The sequence below is a fragment of the Pleurodeles waltl genome, chromosome 11, assembly GCF_031143425.1.
Source record: "Pleurodeles waltl isolate 20211129_DDA chromosome 11, aPleWal1.hap1.20221129, whole genome shotgun sequence".
NCBI lineage: Eukaryota > Metazoa > Chordata > Amphibia > Caudata > Salamandridae > Pleurodeles > Pleurodeles waltl.
In genome coordinates, this window is record NC_090450.1 from 784417247 (window position 1) to 784441425 (window position 24179).

The window sequence follows — 24179 nt, forward strand, 5'->3', positions numbered from 1 at the left end:
TGGACTAGTGAGGTGTCTTTGGTAAGGTAACCACCTTTCTCTTTGGAAATCTAATTAAATGTCACACCTTTGCCAATTAGCATTTTGACATCCCAGAAAATGGTTAGGAATTTGCCACACCTTGTAAATATTGATACCGCAGGCACAGTAAATACCACCTACACCAAGCTTCCCTCTAGAAAATAGAAACTGCATGTGGAATTTGGGTTTTCAGCACAACATATTATATGTATTGGAACATACCTCGTGTTTTTCACCAAGTAATTTTTAGCATGTTTAATCTGTCCAAATTAATCAAGAGAAAATTGTGGAGTGCGCTATTTATGGCAAATCACAGAATTCCAATGCCTGCGCAAAGAGGTGTTTGTTCATGGATCAGAATTTGCCTTCACACTAACAATCATGCTTGTGTATTCTAATTATGGATTGATCATGAAAGTAACTGACTTGCCAATGATGCAATGGCTGAAGACGGCTGTCCCAGAATCCATTTATATAAAACATATGTGAATTATTTTTATGATGTCTGGCAAGGAAGTAAATGTGTCTGTAGGTAACAGTAGGGTGACCACATTGCTCCAGGTCACCTGTTTTTGCTTCTGGGATTTGCTTTTATATTATTGTTATCAGGTGTGTTAGTCCAGTTGGTTCAATTAATATGAACCAAATATGGAACTTCCGGAATATAGTGAATAATGCAAAAATTTAGTTTTTTGGGCCCCTGGTCTAGACCTAGAAGCAGTATGGCTGACAACTGAAAGTTATGTTTGACCTAGACCTAAACTACATCACCAAAACAAGCATTTGCAATGCAACAGTTCTCACATTTACTTGATTTGGAGTTATTGGCAATGTAAATTTGTAACTGGACTTCTTTTGCCACATTAATTGGTCAACCCTGCTGCATATTGTGGTAATTTCCCAATCCACAATGATCATTACAAAGACTTTACAGCGGAATATCAGAGACTTTAGCAAAAAAAATTCTATGGTAGTGTGCGACTCGCAGTAAAGCGGTTCATCGCCTCATCAAGGGTAGTAAACACTACCTAAATACATTTACAAATATGCTACATATGAGTCCATTCAACCATAATCTGTTCTAAAACACCCTGCAAAGGTGGGTAGGAAGCCCGGCGCTTGTCTAATTGCAAACGGGCATGGGTAGTGCACGAGTCTATTAAATGATGAAGGCAGGCGCATCACAGACTTTTTGGTTTTTTAAAGGTTAGCCTTTAAATGTTACAGCATCTCTATACAATATGTACATTTCTCCTCTCCCTTTATGTGTCGTCCTTGTCAGTTTGTAAAACCTCAAGTGCTCTGACACCCTGTGCTGGGTTGAGAAGCTCAACAGAATAATACATAATGGTTTCTGTTTTATAGTTTGCAAAGCGCCTAGAAGTTACAGCTCTTTCAGGGTCATCTCCTTGCACCAGCAATATGCTGTCATCAGATCTCTGTAGCGCCGAGTGGCATCCCGAGCCTTTGTAGCCAAGTCTGTGTTCTAATATAGCCTTAGAACCCGCCGTAGCGGGCTCTACTGGCTATTAAAGGCCCGCTCCCGCGTTAAAGGCCCGAGCCGAAGGCGAGGCTCCCGCTACGGCTCCCGCGTTAAAGGCCCGAGCCGAAGGCGAGGGCATTTAACAAGGGAGAGGGCCTTTAATAGCCAGTAGAGCCCGCTACGGCGGGTTCTAAGGCTATTAGAACATTCTGCCACTCAGGGCAGAATGTTCTATTAAATAAAACAAATTCCTCACGGATCCCGAGGGGTTCACAGGCTGTGATGTGGAAGCTGATTGCCGCAGATATGCAGTGAATGTGGAAGTGGTGCCGGGCTGCTCTCTCGGCTTGAATTCCATCCCGAGGTGGGCTTGAAACCGCGAGAGTAGGTGCCTTTTGGGCTGCGGGGAGACCTTTTGTGCCAGAACTGGTCTGTCTAGGAGACTCTGAGAGGACAGACAAAAACAGTGCTAAAGTACAGCGCCTCACAGACTGGATTTCAACGAGAGGAGGAAGCGCTGAGGGGGGTGACCTAAATACAACTGTGTGAGTAAGGCTTGTACTGCTGATGCCAGGGATGTGCTGTAAGTGTGTGTTAGGGTAGAGTTGTACTGCTTTTGCCAGGGCTGTGCCTGTAATGTGTGTGTGAGGGAGGCTTGTATTGTGTGTGTACAACAGTTACAAATAAACAAAATAAATAATGTGAAGTAGCTGGTAGTTACGCCAAGCACTCCAATACTGCTGATAGAGCTTGCACTGTGTAAGACTTGAAAGCACCATGGGAAGAGACCAAATAAGAAAAGTAGTTCGCTCACAGTAAAACATATGGACAGGAGTGTAATTATCCATGTAACAGGGTGTTTCTGTACGGAGGTAACATAGCAGCCTCAAGGTGGGACAAACATAAAGCATTTACCAATGACATCTATAGACTTTTGAAAGGCAAAACAAGGAACGAGTGAAAGTGATGAGCATGAGGTGGACGTGGTTAAAAGCCCACACTACTTACCACAGGTCGCAAGCTCTTGCGCGCTAGACCTAAACATACACCTAAAAAGCAAAGCTATTGGCTTTGTCAATATTTGTTTGTAAATAGCCTCCAATGTAGTACCTGTTACGAGTTTAGCTACGACTTCCCTTTTGCGAGCAGAGATTTCATGTATGCATTTTACAATGCCTTTGACATCTTTTTTTCTCGTCTCTGTGCTGAGCCGGTGCCAGCCTAGTCTTTCTTCTTTTACTATTATATCGGGTTTAGTGTTCTGGCCGCGCCGCAGTGTCTCTCTTCTCTGTCTACGGCTCTGCAGCGGGCTGGGGGCGGAGCTCCGAGCTGTCACTTTTGTACACACTGAAGATGGCGACGAGAGGGGAGCCGAGAGCTGGGCAGGAGAGTCCGAGCGAGGGGCACGGTGAACCAGAGGGTCCGAGCTTGAGCGCACTCCCCGGAGAACTGCTGGAACGCATCCTCTGCTCTCCAGGTCTTACTTCCGCTGACATCTGCCGCATAGCCAGGAGCTGCCGAAGGTTGCGGGATCTTTGCGGGGCCAGAGGAAAGGTCTGGAGGCAGCAGTTCCGAAGGAGGTACTGGACGCAAAGAATTTAGGGTTGAATCAGCAATCCCCAAAATAATGACTTGGTGAAATAAGGCTAGGGTAAAGTGGGCAGATATCCTACATAAGAGGACGTTACTGGGGTGAGCACCTTGGAGGGCGGAATGCCTGGGGTAAGTAACGGGAGTAAGGAAGAGTCGGCAACAGTGTAAGAGCGAACAGAGGTGTGTAGGAGGGCTACGCTGGAGTGAGTTACTCAGTACGAAGGACGGTTAGTGCTGGGCAGTTGATTAATTGTTGGAAGCAAGCAACGGATGTTGTATCATTGGGAAGGAGTGTGTAAACGCAAAAGCAGGTAACGGGAAGAAGCTGAGGATAGCACTGCAAGACCTGATAAGAGACGTAGGAGTAGGGTGACCACCTGATATGGAGGCAAATTCTGGTCTGTGATTTAAAAAAAATCGGGACAAAAGGTCAAAATTCAGGACAAAAAGGTTCTGGACAAAAGGTCAAAATTCAGGACAAAAAAATTGGGACACAAAGTCAAGTTTACAGACAAGGCGGAGGTGCTCACAATATAAGTAAGTAAATAGACGCCTAACACGTATAAGTAAAAAAAATATATATTTATCTTATCTTATGTTCTTTTTGTCATAACAGTATTGATCATGGGACTGGGTTTATGTTAAGGTTAAAACCCAACAAACATGTACACTAAGCAAAATTTTACCACCAGATTTCACAGGATGCTGCCACCTTAACATGAATATTAGTACTTGAAGAAGCACCCTTTTGTTGAACATGGACCCACAGGCATTAGAACTATTCATTTTAGTGTTTGATTTTGAAAGTGTATGTTTTATCAGAAGCAGCAAACGTCTGAGGCTCTTTGTTCCCAAGAGTAAACAAGAAAGCTGTGCATTAATGTTTCACATTAATCTGGAGAGAGGGACAGGACAGACCGAGGGAGCGAAAAATAGAAAGTTTGTTTTGTTTATTAATGTACTATACCCACAATGTTATTTCTTTCCTGCAAAACCAATCTTTTTTAAATGTACAAGTAAGTCAAATGTTTTGCCCTTTATACAGAGTGCAGCGCTCTGACAACAGTTGTGTACTATACGAAACTGCAAAATAATTAAATGTATGGAAAATCTGAGGTTAAGGTCATAGCTTTGCCTCTCTTTATCCTTTTCTCATTTAAGAATCTCCCCATTACACTCCTTTCGTTTTTTTGTGTGCTAAATGATTTTAACCCACAATAATGATTGTGGGAAGACTGCCTTTGAAAAGAATAACATCTCACCCTAGCATAATGTAAGAGAGCTTAAAGAACAGGGCACATCACATAAGTGCTACTTCATATGCATTTGGTTGATTTGCACATTTGTTATTGGGTGCTTGCCTTCATATCTTAATACAGGACCATCAACGTTCAGGAAGCAGTTCCACATTTTCCAGCATTCTAGAAACTTGAAAGATCTCAGTTACAGAGAGAGAGGCGCACAAGGGAGATACACAATACTAAGAGGTGGACAATGAGGGACAGATGCAAAAAGATGAGAGAGCTGTAATAAGAAAACAGACACACAGATTATTTTTCATCCCTGCTGTCTCAACTGTCATCATTTTTCTTCCTACTTATTTCACCCTTGTGTTTTTCTCTCTCTTGCTCTAAATCAAAGACTGTTGAGGAAATATAAGTACAGTCCCCAAATATTAGTGCGGGTGAACCCCACCTAAAATGCGGGCTCAAACTAAGCATTGCTACCCACAATATACTTTCTTTCCTGTAATAGCTTCTTTTTTGTTTTTATGTTGTTTTGCTATTTTTACAGTGTACAATACTGTGACTGCCAAAGGTCCAAGTGTGTTGTAAATCAAGTATAAAATAATTAATGTGAGTGAAAATCTGCTTTTACGCACATGCCCTTCCCTCCCCCTTTCAACTTTTTCCCCACCGTACTATCTCTCTGTTACACCTCTTTATTTTTTTGCACAAAATTGACAAAATTATTATGATTGCCCTCAGTCGACCTCTCACTAAACATCATTTCACCCTGGCTGTAAACATAATTTCACACTGGCTGCAGTTAATAAAGCTTAAATAAAGCAAACAGAGGCCACATCGCGTCCATGAAATGCATTTGTCTTATCTGTAAATTTGTAATGTGTGTGTGCCTTAGTATAAGTCTGGGAGGCAGTTCAATATTTTCCACTACTAAGGAACAAACTTGAGAAATCTTACAAACAGAGAGGCACAATACAGAGAGATGTTCACAGTAAGGAGAGAGTGAGAGAGAAAAAAATGCTCAAAATACAATGTGAGAAAGGCACAATAGAGAGATAGCCAGATAACAAAAAGGCACAGGGCCGCGAAGCAGAGACAGCGCTACAATTAGAAATGTGTATAAACTCCTCAAAATTGAGGATCGGCTCAGAGACTTAGTAATGGGGGCGAGAAGGGCAGCAGCCAAAACAGGTCTTGTAACAAGACTTTTGCGAAGTTGCTAACTGGTCAGAACAGGTGCAGGTTGTTTGGGTCCGTCTTTTGAGTCCAGGAGTCACCTAATAGACTGGTTTAGGTTTACCTGCAAGCAGTCCTGGACAAAAAGATGTACACTCAAACAGGAAGAAAAAGACAAAAGTTGATCTCAGGCCACCCTAAAGTAACCCTAAGGCCCAGGTAATAGGGGCAGTCTGCACAATGTGCCTTATGTCGAGCGCTAGGATTGGCTACTTGTTATGTAAGCCAAACCTAGTTCAGCTAACGCTCAGTTGCCACAGTCCAGGGCAGCAACTGGATGACGAACGGGCCACACGCTTGGCTGTCAGTCTTAATCTTTGAAAAGCTGTTTGTGAGAAGGTTTACTACGGACAAGGGACACTGGGCCTAAATTACGGACGAGTTGTCACCCTACATAGAAAAGTTTAACAGATATAGGTTAACCGAGCCAAAGGTCAGGCCGGGCTCTGAGTCCATGCCGAGGCCTGAAAATGATTGGCATGTACGTTATGCAAGAAACATCGAATTAAAATATGAAGGTGCTTCGAAATTCAAAAAAGTGTATTTTATTTTTCACATGTATATCCGTTTCAGTAATTCATATTTTATCACTGAATTGAGAAGTATTTATTAAGCAATAATTTTTAAGCATTAACTTTTAAGCATTCCCCACCCCATCCCCTTTGACAGTGCTGTTAGTGAACTAAGAAGCAAGTTGACTGTCATGCCTACCCTATATATGTGGTGTAGATTTTGATTGCAGGCAGAGCAACATTCCATTCCATTAAAGAAAAAAAAAACTAGTTTTGTGTGCAATGTACATTCTTAACACTTGTATTTGAGACTCACTCAGATTTGATAAAGAAGAAAAAGGAGCCTTTGTGAAATATATTTGGTTAGGATCACACAATTTTATCAAGGAGGTTTCAGACGGCTTTGGCCTTTACATCATGGCAGTCTTTACCATGGTAGCCCCTCCTGGCATACAGCTTGCTGGAACAGTACATCACAGGCCGTCAACAGGGCTCCCCCACTGTACCTTGCTCACTTCAACTCTCTCCTCTTCCTCACAAGGCACACTGGTCTTCGCAATGAGGCAGGCACTGGTGCTCCAGGCTCCAGGACAGGGGGTCTTGGGTTCCCTGGGTGATGTCTCCTCACCCAGCAGGGAGACTAGCAGGTCTTGGCCCCCATTTGGTCACAGGCAGAAGTCTTGCGGAGTTTCCCCTCCTCTGGCTGCTTGGCAGATCACCATTTTTTGGGGGTCTTAATCTCCCCTTCTTATAGTCCAGTTCCAGGCACCAAATGTTATTTAGGGTCTGAATATTTGAAGTTTTCTGTTCGGGTTCTTCTTCATTTGAAGTATCTACTTCTCTGTGCTGTCTTCTGCATGAAAAGCAGTCAGTCACAGCAGGAGTGTCTCTGAAGCGGATAGTCCCACAACACAGGCCATGGGAGAGACTTGATTTCACACCTGGATGTCAAACAAAGTGATGTATATTAAAAGGTTAGTCAAGTGCTCTCTGCCATACGCTTTATGATTCTCTTATTAGCCTCATCTCCTACCTGGGATGTGCCCGGGACCCTTCCTTGTGATCTCCCACTGAATCAAAGATCACTCTTTTAAGTGTGCCAGGCAGACTTGATCCTCCCAAGTGTGTGTCCCACCCAACTTACAGGATTTCAGCAATCCACAAATCTGTCTGGGGAGATCTCTCCACATCTATTAGATGTTTCACATTACCGGCCTGGGTCTCCCTAAATAGAACCCAGGCCCTTCTATGTATTGTACCTTCTACAGGCACATACACCCAGTGTATGCATACACACTCTGCACAGTACTGTATCTTCCAGGTATTGTACCACTCACAGGTACATATACATCGAGCATATGTATTTAACATGCATGCACTGCTAAGCACTGTCATCACAGGCAAACATACATCCACCACATGCACTCATCCTGCACGCACTGCACTCCTCATGTATTGTACCACTCATTGGTACATATACACTTAGCACATGCTCTTGCACGCACTGCACATCACTACACCTTTCCAGTACTGTACCACTATCAGGCACAGGCACCTCCATCACATGCATGCCCCAATGCACACACTCCTCAGTACTGCATTATCCATGTATGGCATCCTCCCTAGTCACACATGCACCCAGAGCAGGTTGGTACACCACTTCTGTGATACACAGCACTTCGCACCAACTTGATGTAGCCAAGGATGAATTGAGCACACAGCAGCCAAACCTTTAAAAAGCTTATGAGACTGTAGTCCTCACTCCAATGACACAGGTTAAAAAGGACCTGTTTACTCCTGATTATTAGGCGGCATGTTGCACTATCGCGCTCATGCCGCTTAACTCCTAACAAAGGTAATAACCTTCCACCACTATCAGGGTAACCCTTTGGCCACCCCTCTCTGTCCAGCAAGACCACAATCAGTGAGAAAGGTCTATGTCTTGGCACCCACACAGAATAGTGTTTGCCCATGACAACAAAAATCAGCATTAGAGTTCCAGAAACCAGTACGGCTGGGCACTCAGTGCAGGGATGCACATCAGTTGCCATGAAGAGGACTTTTCCATCCCAACAGCAGGCAATTCGCCCACTAGATAGGTGTCTGTTTCTCTCTTGTCTGTTTTACATCAAAGGTTTGTCATCAAAGCGTCTGTATTTCTTGGGACATGAGGTGACAGGCTGAGTGGCAGACAGCAACCACATGAAAGCTCGGCTTGTTTTTGGCACTGGCTAGATCTTAAATAGAGCCAGGCATCTGACTTAAGCTTCCAGTATCTTGCCCACCTTTAGCAACAGTGAATAAGGTAAATGAGGGGTAGGAGCCCTTACTGAGGAGGAATTAAATGACAGTGATGTAAGATATCACTAAAGAGGTAGCAGTGGCTGGTGCTGTTAACAGGGTAAAACAAAAATAAAGCACAGCAACATATAGCAGGAGAAACGAGTATTAGCAAAGCCAATAGATCTCGCCTATGCCAATGTATTTTAGCCATGCTGTAAAGCAGCATGGCTAAAATAAAATTTAAAAAAACACTATGATGCGGGAATGAGAAGCTAAAACAAAACGCTGTGAAGCAGCTACGCTGGCTGTGTCATATCACTTTTTGCCTTTATGGTGGGTAGGGGGTGGCAATACAGACAATGGGAAAAGCCAACATGGACAAATAGTTCCTCAATCACATCCCAGCAGCTGAATTACTCTAATCAAGATGAAGCAATCAGTACTTGATCCATGCTCCAAACAAAAGAAGAAGTGAAACTGGCACATACTGCCCAATTAGGAGGCAGCAAATGAGAATGACAATGAATCCCAGGAATGGGCAGGCTCCAAACTCCTTCTAGGAAACAATATCTACAGTAAGCGAGAGCATGTGTGCTGTCACAAGCAAGACCTAGAAAGATGGTCACTGAAGTAACAGTCGGAAGAAGTAAAGCACAGAATTGCCATTGGTATAAGTAAACAGCATGATTCACATCTCTTAAGTTTCCCAGGTCCGTGCTTGAGCAACCCATTCAGTCCAGGGTTTTTCTTAGCTTTCTGGGGTGTGTAGTTCTGCTTTTATGATGGGACCAGAAGGACAACATATTCCAGGAATGTAGAGAAACAAAAAATACTGAACTGGCTGTGCTACTTGCACATGGAAGTGGGGAGAATCCTTAGAGCTCTGATGATGTAGTAGAAGGTATATGAGAGTTATGCAGTAGAGCAGGAAATTGAGGAGAAAGGAGAGGGCAGCACTAGAGCAGGTGACTCGGGCTTGGAGAGTGCAGGACTGGAGTTTATAACTGTAGCTTTATTGTTGGCATCTGAAGTAAGTAACCCAGGACACTAGTACACTTCCATAAACCCCTGTAAGATGCAATTTTCCACATTTGTATATGTAGCCTCACATGAGGCATATGAGATTTGTTGACCAGAGGGTTCAATATCAATTTGAAGTGGACCAGTTTGGCCTATGGTCTGTAAGTAGGGTTTATATTGCGGCCATTAAGCAGTTTTTTGCGTATTTGACGCATCAAAGTATTTGTTTTATCAATACACAGGTCAGTGATTGGTGCGAGGAAGGCCAACTGCTCCTCAAATGTTACTTCAATAAGACTGTTTCATGTGGTGGATATAGCCTTATCAGAAAGGCATCTGATTCCGCCAATAAATGTTGGGCACTTTCATATGCTATAGAATACAACACAGTTAGTGAGATCTTGCAAGATTTATTTAAACACTTTCTGTGAATGTTACTTGTACTCTGGATTCCTGTTTGAGCAGTCCATGCTCAAGAACATTTTTGGTTAGACCAATGAACTATCCATGATAGCTTTTGAAGAGCCTCACCAATCTGAACTTCTAGGTGCTCTGTAATCTTCATATTAGTTTGCAGAGTAGAAGGCTGAGTCGTAAGACAACAAACCACTTCACTACATTTGACTCTTCCACTTTAAGTACTTGAGTACCATGTTTTTCCTGATGACCTCTCTTCACTACATTGACTCTTCCACTTAAAGTCCTTCAGTACCACTTTTTTTCCTGCTGATCCCTCGACTCCTTTCTGCCCATCTGTCATCATATCTTGAAATAGATGAAAAGGAAGTGATCTATATAAGCCATCAGGTGCCAGAAGGAGTTAGGGAAACCAGTAGTCCTGGCCATGGCTTCCTCTCCACGCAAGTCTTTCATTTTAGCATAAACATTTCAATAAGTGCTGGTGTACTCTGTTGCCAGTATGGGTATCTCCTGGCTCACTGACTATGGCTGTTACAATAATAAGTGGGAGCTAACTGCATTTACTTTTGTAAGAGTTATATGGGTAAGAATGTGACTTAATAACCAATGTGTGTAGTGGTGTGGCATGTGAGAAATGCAGTTCTAGCCCAGCGGTGCTATATGACCAAGTTTCATACAACAGAGTCTAGTGATCGTCTCATGAAAGTGAGAGAACATCTATGAAGCATTTGGGTCATACCCTACACCCTCTACAAGAGGGATGAAGAGGCAGAAAAAGCTTATGGGCAAAACCCTAAGTGGATCACAGCACGAACTGGACAAGGCAGGACCCTAGAACCCAGATCTTGGTTTCAAAGAAGATGAACAGATCAGTAAGATTCTTGATAGAGATCAATGAAATTGGTGTGCAAGATTGGATTAGGGAAGGTTATAAGCAGTCTGCTCAGTTTTGGATTGTAGTGCTTCACAATTCCAGAGAGGGATCTTACTGAGTATGGATTTGAATGAAACTGACACACATTGCAAAGGTTGTTACTGTTGAAGGATAAGGGAAAATCAAACATGGGAATAAGTAGGGCCTTGTATAAAAGACTCACAAGATTGGTCAGCTTGGAGGTGAGAACTTTAAAGGTGAGAATCCTAAACTTTAATTATTTTGAAATAAAAAATGAAGACTTATGCGCTCAGTGGGCATTCATTCATCTCACATGTTTATTCTGGGTTTCAGTATTAACTAAATGTTACATATTTCCTTTGTCCCTCACTGACAGATAAATGACAGTTTGTCACCTTAGGAATACATCTCATTTTTGGAGATGTGTAAGTGAGCTATGTAGATCACAAAACATGCTTTTTGAAAACACTGCTCCCGTAATGTGGCTTCAACCGAGCATCTCTTTAGTCATCAGTTTAGCTCTCTAGTTGTCTTTCAGTATTCGTTTAAAGGTGTGTTGTTTAACAATCTAGTCTAAAAAGCTGAAAAAGTTAAAAAGTTACTCAATATGGTATTGTTGGTTCTTTAGGCTTTCCAACATTTACGTTCTCCCCCACCTCCAAGCCCAACTAATTTATGACTGGTATTGATTTCTGCCCCAACCTGAAACTAATGGGTGAAGTGTGTTTTAATATATTTGGCTAGGGTAGGACAGAATGGATGTCAGTGATGGGGTTCCCCTCTATATTCAGATATTTTTAAATACTGCTCAGTTGTCATTCCAACGTCTAAGTATTGTCTAGTTTCCACAGGATTGTTGAGGGAAGAGAGTCTGAAGAATCAACTGTAGCTGACAGCATAATGGATACTCTGAGTTCCTCTTTAAATGCAGCTGAATGTTAGCCAGTTCTTTGGGAGTTTTTGTAAGTGCCTTAGTTTCTTGAGACCTTTGAAATCCTAGAAATTATCACTTCAAAATGATGTTACCTCTTCTTGGCAACACAGTGTGCACTTACAAAGATTGAAATGCCTCTAGGAGTGAGACCTGGTCATAAGAAGATGACAGTCTCAACAGTCTGCTGTTTAAATTCAACATTACCTGATCTTATTCTTCCAAGCATGTCGCTGAACCATCTTCCTTTTTGTGCAGGTGGCCGTTGCTTCAGAAGTACTACACTCAAGCAGACAGTGTGGATTGGCTGGAGGAATACAAGGCAAGGAGCGCTGCTGGTTTAGAAGCTCAGAGGATTGTGGCATCCTTCTCTAAACGCTTCTTCTCGGAGCACGTAAGGAGGTCTCTTGTTTACCACTTTCTCTGTGTTTGTCTAACAGCACCAGGGCTAATTTCACTACAACACTGGTCAAATACAACTAGTACAAACAGAATTACTTATATTGTCACCAACCATGTTTTAAATTGTGCTTCTACTTTGAAATTGCACACCTGTGCTTAATGCTGCTGGCTACTCTTTCTGTAGACATGGAAAAGATCATGGTTGCTGCATCTCAGAAATTTGATTATTATTTGAGGCGGGTGACTACCCACCTCACGTAATAATCACAACCCCTGTGAAAGTGAACTCTTAAAGCCACTAAATTAACATGAGTGTAACTCTCTGGTAGCTTTGGCACAGAGCAGAAAGGCTTAACGTAAGGCAATGTGTAATGTATTTAAGCAGTAACAAAACAGTAATAAAATCAAAATGCAAAGCAATAATAATCTCAAACTGAATTAAGAAAAAGCAGACAAGATTGAATACAGGGAACAGAAGATATACATTTTTTTAAAGTTTTAAGTAGAAATATCCCCACAAAGCACCAACTTAGGCACAGTGTGAGGCTGACTACAATGAAGCATGGGTTGGATATAACAACCAGGTTTGTCCTGGTTAAAGATTTAACTTTCTGACTCCACTAAGTCCCAAACCACCTCAGGAGTACACTTCTTAAACCACCAAGGACTTCAGGAGAGGTACCTACAGACTCACAGGGTGTCAGGCAGAGGCAAATAGCAAGGTCTAGTCCTGGTCTACTTGCCACTGGTCAGCTAGGTACTTCCCACAAAAGGCATATTGCAGCTTGTTCCCTCCCTGTAGCCACACAAGAGGTCATCCAGGAGACCCTTGGAGTCAACTTTTTTGTCTTGGGCACAAGTGGGAGCTGGTCAGGTCTATTAGGATACCTCTGAGGTCACAACCAGCAGGTCCAGCCCTCTTCTGGCCTTCCACAGGTTCAGAAAGTATTCTGATGTGGGTGCTTAGAGATGACATATTTATGCCTGGTAGTATCTATTGGAGTGAATCTTGCCCCTACCTAAATAAGAAAGTAAAACTTTCTGGGACCAGCTCCACCCACATGTTCAGTAGTTTCTGTTTGCCTTATTGCAGCCAGGCCCAAAATAAAATGTGTCAAGGCATTTTTAAGACAGAGAAAGTCTTCAACCACAGTAAACTTAGAGGTGGCTTGTGTGTGTATGTGTAAAGCATGCACTATAGGAATCCCGGTGGCATCCCACATCTAACACTAAAATACAGTTTGACCGAGCCACTGTATCCAAAACAAACCCAGAGACAAATGTCTGGTAGGATATAAGCAGAGCCCATCAGCAACCAGATGGGGCATTCACAAGAATTGTCTTGGCATCTTATTCTCTTCCTTTCAAGTGTGCTCCAAGTTGGGGCTCATCAGACCTGTCATGCAGGATTTGACACTGTGATGTCAGTAAGGGTGTCCACAGCCCCCACCTTGCATATCCTGTGGAGTTCAGATGAATTATCTGTGTCCATTTAAGTTAGCCAATTGTTTGCTCCTGGGAGGCATTTCTCAACCTTTTTCAAACCTTTTCAACATTGAACACAGGCTTATAGCTGTTAGAGCTTATGCTGGTTAGCCTTCGTGGCAGCTCAGGCAGGTTAAGTGTAACTTTCTAAAAATTAGTTTTACTTAATATTTATTAAACATCTGCCTTCACAATAGTATTCTTAATGACTATTAAAAATAATGGTTTAATTATTTTTGGAGTTGGCCCATTCCCGAGATAGTGTTGCAGGGAGTCTGCTTTTGCAGAACTGTGCCTTGGGACAACAAAGCGTCAGAATGCAGGGGCTGTGCCACTTCTGCCAAATCAGCACTGTCATACCAAAATACCTGACTAGCTCACAGTGCCTTACTTGCCCTCCTTACCCCACAGAGTTACAAGTAATTGTGGCAGCCAAAAAGGCACAACACTCTAGCCCCCTCTCTCAGGGAACATTTCAAAACAGGTCTTTCCTTTTCATAATTCATCTCAGTGATACATATCCATAGCAACAGTAAAAAAGACACAATGAAAGTACACAATATATTTATTGCAACTAACATAGTCTATTATGAAGCAAATTAGATGCAATTACAATACTGGCAAGAATTATAGAAACAGAAGAGCAGTTAGAAAACTGTATCACACAAATAGTGCCACCATAATGCAAATCTAGTGGCCTGAGCCTGCAGTGTAATTGTATATTCAGGAAGGCTATTCTTATTTATGATCTCAGGGAGTTGAGAACCCCATACCTCTGTTTGTGCAATCAAGTGATCCTCATACAGTAGCGTAAACTCAGTTTACACAGTCTGCATGCCCCGTAGGACATCTGTTCCCCAGACGAGTCAGCTCTGCTAGAATTCTCCTCTCTAAAAATAAACACTGCGGGACCTAACTTATAATGTTAGCTTGATACAGTCAAAAGCTTCTGTGTTATGTATTTAGGAGCCTGGGAACGATTGCTGGGTGGACAGAAAACAATACCAGGCACTTGTTGTGCCCACTGAGAATGTACAGATGGAATCTTAGGAAAGTGGCTGAACGGCAAGTGAAATTACAGTGTGTTTCAAAACAATGGCACAAAGGAAAAAATATGCAATGTACAAACAAAGCAAGGCAAAGACATCATGATTTTTAGAGTGCTAAAAAATGAGGCATAACTACAGTGAGTCCACTAATAGGTCTCATGACAATTGCAACAGTACTTAAGTTTCTACAAAGCACACTTTTATGCCTCTCAGAGTGAAAATAGCTTTTTGGGCTTTGTCACTGTAGGTAACTGGTAATATTAATTTTCTACATGCTTTTCTTTTAAATACCGTGCAGCCTACCTTGTTTGTTTACAAGGCCTACACAGATGTGACATACTAATATTTAAGGGGGGGTGTTCTCACCTGTCAAAGAGAGTTATTTTACCGGGCTGTACTGCAGATTTAAACTGCAGCAGTCTGATTACACAGTGCAAACATAGCTACCGGCCTACTATGCCACTTTTGTGGATGACACAATAGATGCTGCAGTCCACAAGTAACATTTAACTTCTAGGCCCTGAGTGCCTCTTCTACAGCATACACTAGAGCTTAAGTATCACCTATCGTATCGTTTATTGAGAGTTAAAAACAGCAATTTCATCATCGGAAATATATAATAGTAAACATTTAAAAAATATATTAAAAACACAAAAATATACAAAATTAGGACAAGCATAGAAACAGGAACAAATAATAAAAATATAATTGTGCAAAATTCATCAAATCGTCATCAAGACAGATTCACTCTAAGGTTCACCCCTACACACTACCTAATAATTTATGCCTCAGTGTCCATGCTGTATAAAAGAATTTCAAAACTGCCACCACCATGATTGAGGAAGTATTGCTCTTCTCCTCATTCTAGTAAGGTGAGGGATCTACTTAGGGGGACTATTCATCTGCTTCTAGGTTTAACCTAAAGTTGGCAGAAGAACAACAAATCCTTGGTAGTTTTCTTTTTTTCTTTCTTTTCAGTGAAAACAATAGTGAGAACCTGAGTGGGTTCCCCCAGTGGTCAGTGAAAGCTGCTTGATCCAGGCACTTTTGATGGATCCCAACCATTTTATTTTGTCCACTGATTTGGAGTTTGATATCCTGCAAGCACTCCCTGAAGTGGAACAGTTCATGGGTGGTCCAGATGCAGATCCAATACAACAGGAGTGTTAGTGCTGCCAGAATTGCTTTATCATGAATGCCAAGGTCTGGGCGCAGCGGAATGAGTGGCATCCTTTCCCCAGATCCATAAGGGCTCTGAGAATGGTATTTTCCACTATGCTCAGGAAGTTGATGTTGCAGTGACCCCAAAGTTCCGCGCCATAAAGTGCTGCTCCCCTGGCCTGCGCCTTTATAGATTTCAAGCGTTGGCAGTATGGGGTATAGTAAGCTTTTCTTACAAATTTATATATGGCCCCAGATCTATGCTTCAATGTATAGTTCTCTTTAGGATATTTGAATCCCAGGATCTTATTTCAGCTAGTCTAATGCCCAGATAAACAAACTCCCTAACTCTTTCAAATATTTTGTTTCCCACCTTGATAACCTCTCTCACCCTACCTCTCTTAGAGTAAGTCATATATTTTATTTTAAAGGTGTTGGTTTCGAGGCCGTACTCTCCACAAAACTGATTCAAATTAATCAATCAGGTTTTGCTGGCCCCTCCTAGCCTTGGACAACAAAAGTGTTTTGTCTGTGAAAAGTAGCTCCAGAGGATTTTTTCACAGTTCTGGAAGTAGAAAACACAGTTGTTTATATAAAGACGAAAGAGGGTTGGTGCACACCTGGTCTACCAGGAAGGCCTCAGTTAGTTCTCCATTTGTGCCACACCTAACTTTAGCATAACTCACCTCGTGGAGTAGTTTTAGTTGCAAAAGATTTTGAAGGATCCCCATCCCATGAAGTACTTCCCACATTTTCCCTCTGAGCACCAGGTCAAATACAGGGCCGAGGTTGATAAATGCCTCAAAAAGTTTGCCCTTGGCCAGGTCCACCGTCCTCCATTTAACAAGGAGGAAACTGAATGCCGGGTCTATGGTGCTGGTCTTGTGCCTAAATCCTGCTTGCAGGTTTGAGAGGATGTGATTTTCCTCGCACAAATCTAATAGCCGCTCAAGAACTTGCTTGCAGAAAACCTTTTGCAAATTAACAGGTAGTAGGAGGGGATGCGGGGATTTGCCTTTTTAAAAATTATTTCAATCTCTGTACCCCTTCAAGATGATGGAATTGCCCCTTCCATTGAGGTAGCGTTTGAGAGGACTTTATTATAGGGTGCCCAAACAGTAATGTCCAATTTAAAGACATCTCTGGGTATCTTGTGCTTTCCCATGCTTAAACGAAGCCACAGCACTTTAATTTTCCTCCAAAGAGAAGACTACCAAGAGTAGGTTAGGGTCTGACAAACAAGTTTAATCCCTAGGCACAAAGGCATCTCCTAAGTGTCATTGAATGTAGAGTACAACCTTCCAAAGTGGGCTACTCACTCGCAGGGTGAGATTGATGTTTCTATGATCTACTGTCACCTGTGCTGATCAAGAACCAGAATTTCTTCTGGTTGTTGGCTGTAGCAGCATCCACGAGGTCCGACCAAATGCCATTTTCCCAAATTGTTTTAGCTTCATTTAGAGTAGACTGATAAATATCTGTACTTTCTCTGATGTCATGGGTTTTCCCCCTTTTTATAGCTTTTAGAAAGTTTTCCTTTGCATTTTTGTAGGGGCTTGAACCACCTCCTTAGAGCTGTTGGTTTTGGGCGTCCAAGAGCTCCTTGGTTAAAAAAAAAAAAGGTTCCCTAATTTGGCGAATACTGTATTGTGCTCGGCTAAGAGTAATTATTTACCCCAGTTTATAAACAGATTCTCCATGTGGGTAGCGAGAATTGAATATAGGGCCTTTACTCCCTCAAGCGAAGAGCTCCCTGTCTCCTATTTAACGTTCCTCCTGTTCTTCGTGGCTTCAAGTTGATTATGGGGGAGTTCTGCCTCCGCCACCGCGGGGCAAAGTCATTGATTCTTTCAATTTAAGTATTAGGGGATTATGGTCCCTTTCCTCACATTCTACCCCCACCATATCTTCCAGTTTGCTCCAAAATCTTGCATCCAGGAGGATGCTATCAATGGTGCTATAATACAGCCATTTTCTGAATTTGGGAGCCAGTTTTTTTATCGGAGGGAGATCGCTATTGCATGCCCATATCCCATGCGTCAGGGTGAGTTCCCAAGGTTGGGAATTTGGATGTGATAAAATTAACCCTTGGATATCAGGTTAGCCACATGAAGAACCGTGACAGAGTAAGATATGGTGGACCAAACTAGTGCTAATAGCTCACCTGAGGGGCATCCAGCACTAGATTTAATGACTGGAATATTATAGCTTTTATATGCCGCCTATAATCACGTGGTCTATCACCCAAGTATCCTGGAAGAAACATGTCATAATCATCAGTAAAAGTGCCCCAATCAGGATCACATAATTTACTCCTGATGCCTGCAATATTCCAGCTCAATAGGATTGTCTGTAGGGGTGGAGAGTTGGCTTGCCTAGGGAGGGTATCTATACCATCTATCTGAGGGGCGCTCAAGTGTATTAGATGCCAAAGTTTTGTTATCCATGAGTAAGTTGACCAGTGTTCCCGAGTCTCCAGGAGCAGATCCAGACTCGTGATCTTGAAGCACTAAACTATTTGTGCAAAGGGTAACACTGTGCGCTGGGCCATCTGGGCATGGTAACCCGTTACTACTATGAACGAATTGTTTGGTAGAGAGTCAGTCATTCTCAATACTTGGGGAGAAGATTTCTGCTTGGGCAAGGGGATCCGGACGTTTAATGCTTGACCCAATTCTACAGCCTTAATGGCCTATAGTTAGAGGCTGCGAAACTAACCCACGTCTGTCCCTCAACTGACTGTAGAAAAAGCCCAGGGGTAAGAGGGAGATGTTGGATCCTGACAACTGTTGGTGCATGTAGTTGTTAAGAAGGTTGTGGATGACTGTTGGATGCCTAAAGTTCACAACAGTACAGTGAACCGTAAAAATTTTAGGTAGATGCCCCACCAAGCCCTCCCTCCTAACCATCAATATTTGGCAAGCATCAAAATAAGACAAACCAGTTTGAGTACAGAACTAATGTAGAGTCTTATTTTCTAGTAGGGAGAATGACTCCTCAGTGCTGTTTGCTAAACGAGGCACATTAGACAGTATAATTACATACAGGCAAGCATCGGGTGGCAAATTCAAAGGTATAGGTTTATGCCCCAACTCTTGGTTCCTGTTTAGGCAGGGCTGCGCGCCCTCCCTCCCCTCCACCTCCCCTTTCTGCCCCTTCAGCCAGCCCCAAGGAACGAAGTTCCGCTCCCTCTAACTCCCAAGTGGACAACCTATTTTGGTTGGCAGGTGCTCCAGCTGCAGGCCATGACTCGGGTCTCACCAGGATGCCCCCAGCGGACAGTGGCTGGGGGCAATTGGCCTTACTAGTGGGGACGTGGCCCAAGATTCAGCCACCTGGAGCTTGGTGGTTGTTAGAGCATTGAGTTTCCGGATCTCATATTCTGTGGCAACCATGCGCTGTTATATAGGCTCTAACTTGTCCATCACTGTTGAAATAAGTTTGTCACACAGGTCCTTTACTGCCTCACATGTCTTGGCCTTTTCACCCTGCGTCAGGGATTCCCTCTGCCGAATGTGCTGGGACACACAGCCTCTTGTATTTAGGTTTGTGGCTGGTCTCTTTCTTTTCCCTGTTGCTCCCTTGGGTGCCTGAGGGGTCAAATGGTGTGGTGAATGACGTGACATCTGTGCTCAGGCCCATTCTGGCTCCTTTGATGGAACAGGGGTCACACAATCAATTGAGCATTACACTGGGGTATCATAGCCGCTGATACTGTTGGTGTCCTGGGCACACAGAGAGAAGGAAGGGGGGGGTGATAATCGGCATTTGGCCATTTCAATTTCTCTGCTAGTTACCCCCACTCTCCTCTGTAAGAATCTTTCAAGAGAGGACGGGGAGGGGCCTTAGGACCACTCTCTTGGACTTTCTGTTTTCCCATAATGCCCAATTAGCAGTTAAATAAGTTTGCAGAAGTAGTAGTATGGGAAGGAAAAATAACAGTACCTGCAGTGTAGCAAATTTAAGGAGGGCGCACCAGCCTGGCCCCTTCCGAGCGAAGACGCACCAGTTCATTGGTTAAATACCCCTGGTTTGCTTGCCCCGCCTCTCAAGCAAAGAATGAAGGAGGACGTAGCCCCACCTCAGCCACAAATGGTGGCAAGATCACAGGCCCCACAAATGATGGCAAGGTCACGGACCCGGCAATTGAGGGCAGTTCACAGGCCCGCGCTGCATCTCAAAGTAAATGGCATTGTCTCCAGCTGTCTCCCATGCTGCAGGAACTGTTCAGTGGTCAAGTACTGCAGGCTTGCTTCCACCACCTCAGGCAAACAATGCTAGGAGTAAGTAGTCCCACCCCAGCCTCAAATGATGTCAAGTTCCCAGGCCCCCCGTACTACGGGTCAAAGAAAATGGCAGTGTCTCCAGCTGTCTACCGAGCTGCAGGAACTGTTTGGTGGATAAATACTGCTGGCTTGTTTGCCCCGCTTCTCAGGCAAAGAATACTGGAGGACATAGTTCTGCCACAAATGATCACAAATTCACAGGTCTGACAAATGATGGCAAGATCACGGGCCGCCATACTTGGGATCAAAGTAAATGGCAGCGCCTCCAGCTGTCTCTCAATCTGAAATAAGCCAATTTAAGCATTGTTAAGAGGAAGCATAGGCTTTAAAATGTCTTCCTAAGTAATAGTTCTGGATGTTTAAGGTTTTCGCTGTCCACACTATGAGTGCACTATGTGATGCATCATTAAATTTCAATCTCTTATCACTTTTGTATTCAGTTTGAAAGTTGTTGCCAAAACCTTAGTTAGATTTTACCAAACTCACAAGGGCAGCAGGTATAAACAAAAGTTATTTTATTCAATTAATTCAGTAATAGGAGCAACTGACCTTACAGCGCCTCTCTTCTGACTTACCTATTTCTCTTCTGCCAAAGAACCTACTCAGATGAATCCTTTTGATTGCAGTCTTATGCACACTTGGACAGTCAACATCCACATTTCATCCATTGACTTTCAACAAAATGGCATTACAACCTACCTCTCCACCTGGAAGACACACAATCACAACCACACAATTACACTCTCCTTTGTGGTAAAAAGTGAATCCCATCTCACGTTTGAGCTTAATCATCTTGCACAAGTGGTGCAAGCTACCTACTTATTAATCTTCTAGCTCTTCTGTTATTCACTTTCCCTTTCAGTGAGATAAATAATGAAACCCCTGCTGGACAATGAGAGAAGGTCCATTAAGTCATAATCAGTTCTCTGCATGGCCTCTTCCGGGCCATTGTGTTCACCCAAGGCAATCGCAAGCTCTTTTCCAACATCAGATAGATCTATTCCATCAAAAGTGCACAACGACAAATTTGTGTATAATCCTTGAGATTAACAGTACACTGCTATCACTTATCAAAACTGATTGGACCATCTTGTTTGTGAAAATTTTACTCAGGAAATCTACTCGAACCTTGCAGGTGACCTCACCCTTGTTTTTTTTGTTGTTTTTTTTACCACCCAGTCGAAATGGTAATCCAGACTTGTAGCGATAGTCCACCAAATGTAAAAGCTCTCACACTTCTATGTATATTCCTGAACTATCAGTACTTTCCTGTACTAAACTCCCCTTGAGCCTTTTTGTGAGGAATTAGGTTGTTGTTGGTCGAACCTTTCTTAAGCAACAGCCACAGTCCTCAGGATGGACCTCAAACAGCCACTAAATTAACTTGTGCCTAACCCTCTGGTAGTTTGCCACAAAAGCAGCCAGGCTTAACATAGAGGCAATTTGTAAAGTATTTATGCAGCAGATATGCAATGTCAAGGTTTTAGGGTAAGTATACAGCCTAATATCACAAACGCCAACTGTGGATATCTGGTCGCACCGGGACAAAGTGAAAAGTTCAGACCGCCCCCAGTTCAGTGTGGGCCGAACATAGAGACCAGGTTAGTCCCACTGAGAATTTAACCTTATGTGCTTGATGTGGCCTGTTGAGCTGTGCCTGTTCTGATGAGGAGCTGCAATGCAAGGTCTTGCGCCAAGTTGCATTCTGCAGCGTCAATTCCAATGAAGAGCTGTGACGCACAGCATCAAGTTGTTTCAGTTCTTTTGAGGAGCTACAACGGCTGCGATGTGAGATCCTGTGTCTTGTTGCGATGCCCTACATCTGTTCCAGTGTGGACCTGCGAGAGCAGTGCTGCAAGGTCTGGTGTCGAGTTGCACTGTGTCTGTTCCGATAAGGAGTTACAAGGGCTGTGATGTGAGGTCCTGCATCGCAGTGTGTCTGTTCCAATGAGGGACTGCGATGCAAGGTACTGCATTGCGTTGGTCCAGAGGAAGCCTACAGTTGGGCCAGGAGGAGTACACTCTGATGCCAGCCAGGGGTCTAGGACCTAGCAGGGGACCTCCTAGAGATCATGACTCACTCCAGCAGAGGCCAGCAGCAGGGCACAGGCAGGTCTGGGCACCCAGGCAGATGCTGGTCCGGCTTCTGGAGCTTATGTCCCTGTCGCTCAGAATGTGAGGCCAGCCAGCTAACCCTCGAGTCACTCTGTTAGTTCTGGGTTCAAGGAGCAGGTCCGGTGTTCCTTCCTCTGACAGTAGGGCAGTGCTTTGTGCAGCATGGTAGTCATCCTTCTGGGTCTTCCACAGGACCAGAAGTGATCTGAAGAGTGAGTCTGAGGGTCCCATTTTTATACCTCGCGCTAGCTTTAAAATGGGAGAAGCTTCTGCATACCCCCAACCCCCAAGTGTTTGGAATATCCTGACACACTATCCTGGTCACAGTCTGTTTCCAGTCACAATAGGTTAGTGTGAAGTTCTTAGTGTGTGAGCTGAGACAGTGACTTTGAAGTGCAAGAAGTGCTGTGCCTAGCTTCACTCTCCTCCCCCCCAATCCTGCCAACTCCCAGGCCCTCTATATTGTGCCTGTTTGAAAGTTACACACAAAGGCCAACTGCCAACTACACTTAGTCGTGAGGCTCTGGAAACAGGCTGCAGGCACCAAATGGTTACAACAAGAAAATACTTTCTAAAAGTAGCCTGTTCTGGATTGTGAATTAATTCCAACTTTACCTTTCAAGGGAGTTTTACATTACAGTTATTCAAACACTAAACGTGATATCCCTAACTGCTTCCAGTTGGAAGTTATCACCTATTAAATGTAATAAGGTAACCCAATGTTATCCTGTGGCACTGGTAGGCGTTGCATTACTGAAAAATGAATTGGAGTGTTTTTTCATTACCAGGACATGTAAAACTTAGAAGTGCATATCCATCTTTTTAAATACAATGCACCCTGCCCTATGGGCTGTTTAGGGACTCCTCTACAGTTGACTCATGTATGGAAAAGGAATGTGTAGTCCTGGCAAAAGGTTTGTTTTGCTAGGTCAAAATGGCAGTTTAAAACTGCTCACACAGGCTGCACTGACAGGCCTGAAACAGGTGCTTAAAGGGCTACTTAAGTGGGTGGCACAATCTGTGCTGCCAGCCCACTAGTAGCGTTTAATTTATCAGTCCTGGGTATATGGTATGCACTTTACTAGGGACTTAGAAATAAATTAAAAATAGTGGGTGTAAGCCAATTTAACCATGTTGACAGGAGAGAGCACAAGCACTTTAACACTTGAACACTGGTTAGCAGTGACAAAGTGTAGAGAGTCCTAAAAGCCAACAAAAAACAATTCAGCAAAACAGGAGGAGTGAAGGCAAAACGTTTGGTGCCCTACAACCCATAGAAATCAGGTCTAACACTTGTGCCTTTTACCAAAATACCATGATCCAAATACATGATTTTTTTCCGCTATCAGCTGCCACTTTTTGTTATTTATAACCATTCCACAAAATGTTAACCTCCACTTGATTTCATTAAATATTTTATTAAGCTTTGCTGCACCTGCTCCTATATCAGACTGGAAGCATGACACTTTATCCACACAATGTAAGTTTTTTTGCGTTCCTCCTATCACTTTTTGTGTGTTCATGCAACGCCCTAAGTGGCAAGGGAATGTCCAGATGTGGGTACCTTGCTCACTGTGCCATTGGAACCAAGCAGCACCAGACAGCCGAGCGGCAGTCATTGCAAAACCAGTTTTGGGTTGCTTGCGTTCTGCTGCAGGGAGTCCCTGGCCTGGCAGTTCGGGCTATTCGGGCTAGTTTGTTCATGTTCATGCATGATGAAGACTGATTTGCATCTGCCACCCAGAGTGATTGCCTGTGATTAGACTAATTGCAAGAATATTTGTAGCAGAGAGAGGACCCAGCCAGGCACACCCATATTCTCCCCCATCCCAGGGTGTCAGCTGGTGTAGTATTGTCCCACAGTCAATTTTGGCTTGCGTCTTGTGCGTCCTGCCACTGGCCCAAAATCATGCTGTGCTTCCACAAGCCTTGTAGACTGTGGCCTCCACACACAGCTATTGTGAACACAAATTGCCTTAATACAAATACATTCTTGAAGCAATCCTCCAATATTTTGCAAGTTTCAACACTACCCCTCCC

General features: G+C 43.4%; 1 protein-coding gene across 1 annotated transcript in view; it reads left to right on the plus strand.

The window, feature by feature from the left end:
- The first annotated feature begins 2827 nt into the window (after positions 1–2827).
- FBXO21 (F-box protein 21) overlaps positions 2828–24179 on the plus strand; it is a 97935-nt gene continuing 76583 nt past the window's right edge. Inside the window, exons 1-2 of the mRNA XM_069214502.1 lie at positions 2828–3084; positions 11900–12035. Coding sequence (XP_069070603.1) covers positions 2858–3084; positions 11900–12035 — 363 coding nt within the window. The 5' untranslated portion in view covers positions 2828–2857. The remainder of the gene's footprint in view (positions 3085–11899; positions 12036–24179) is intronic.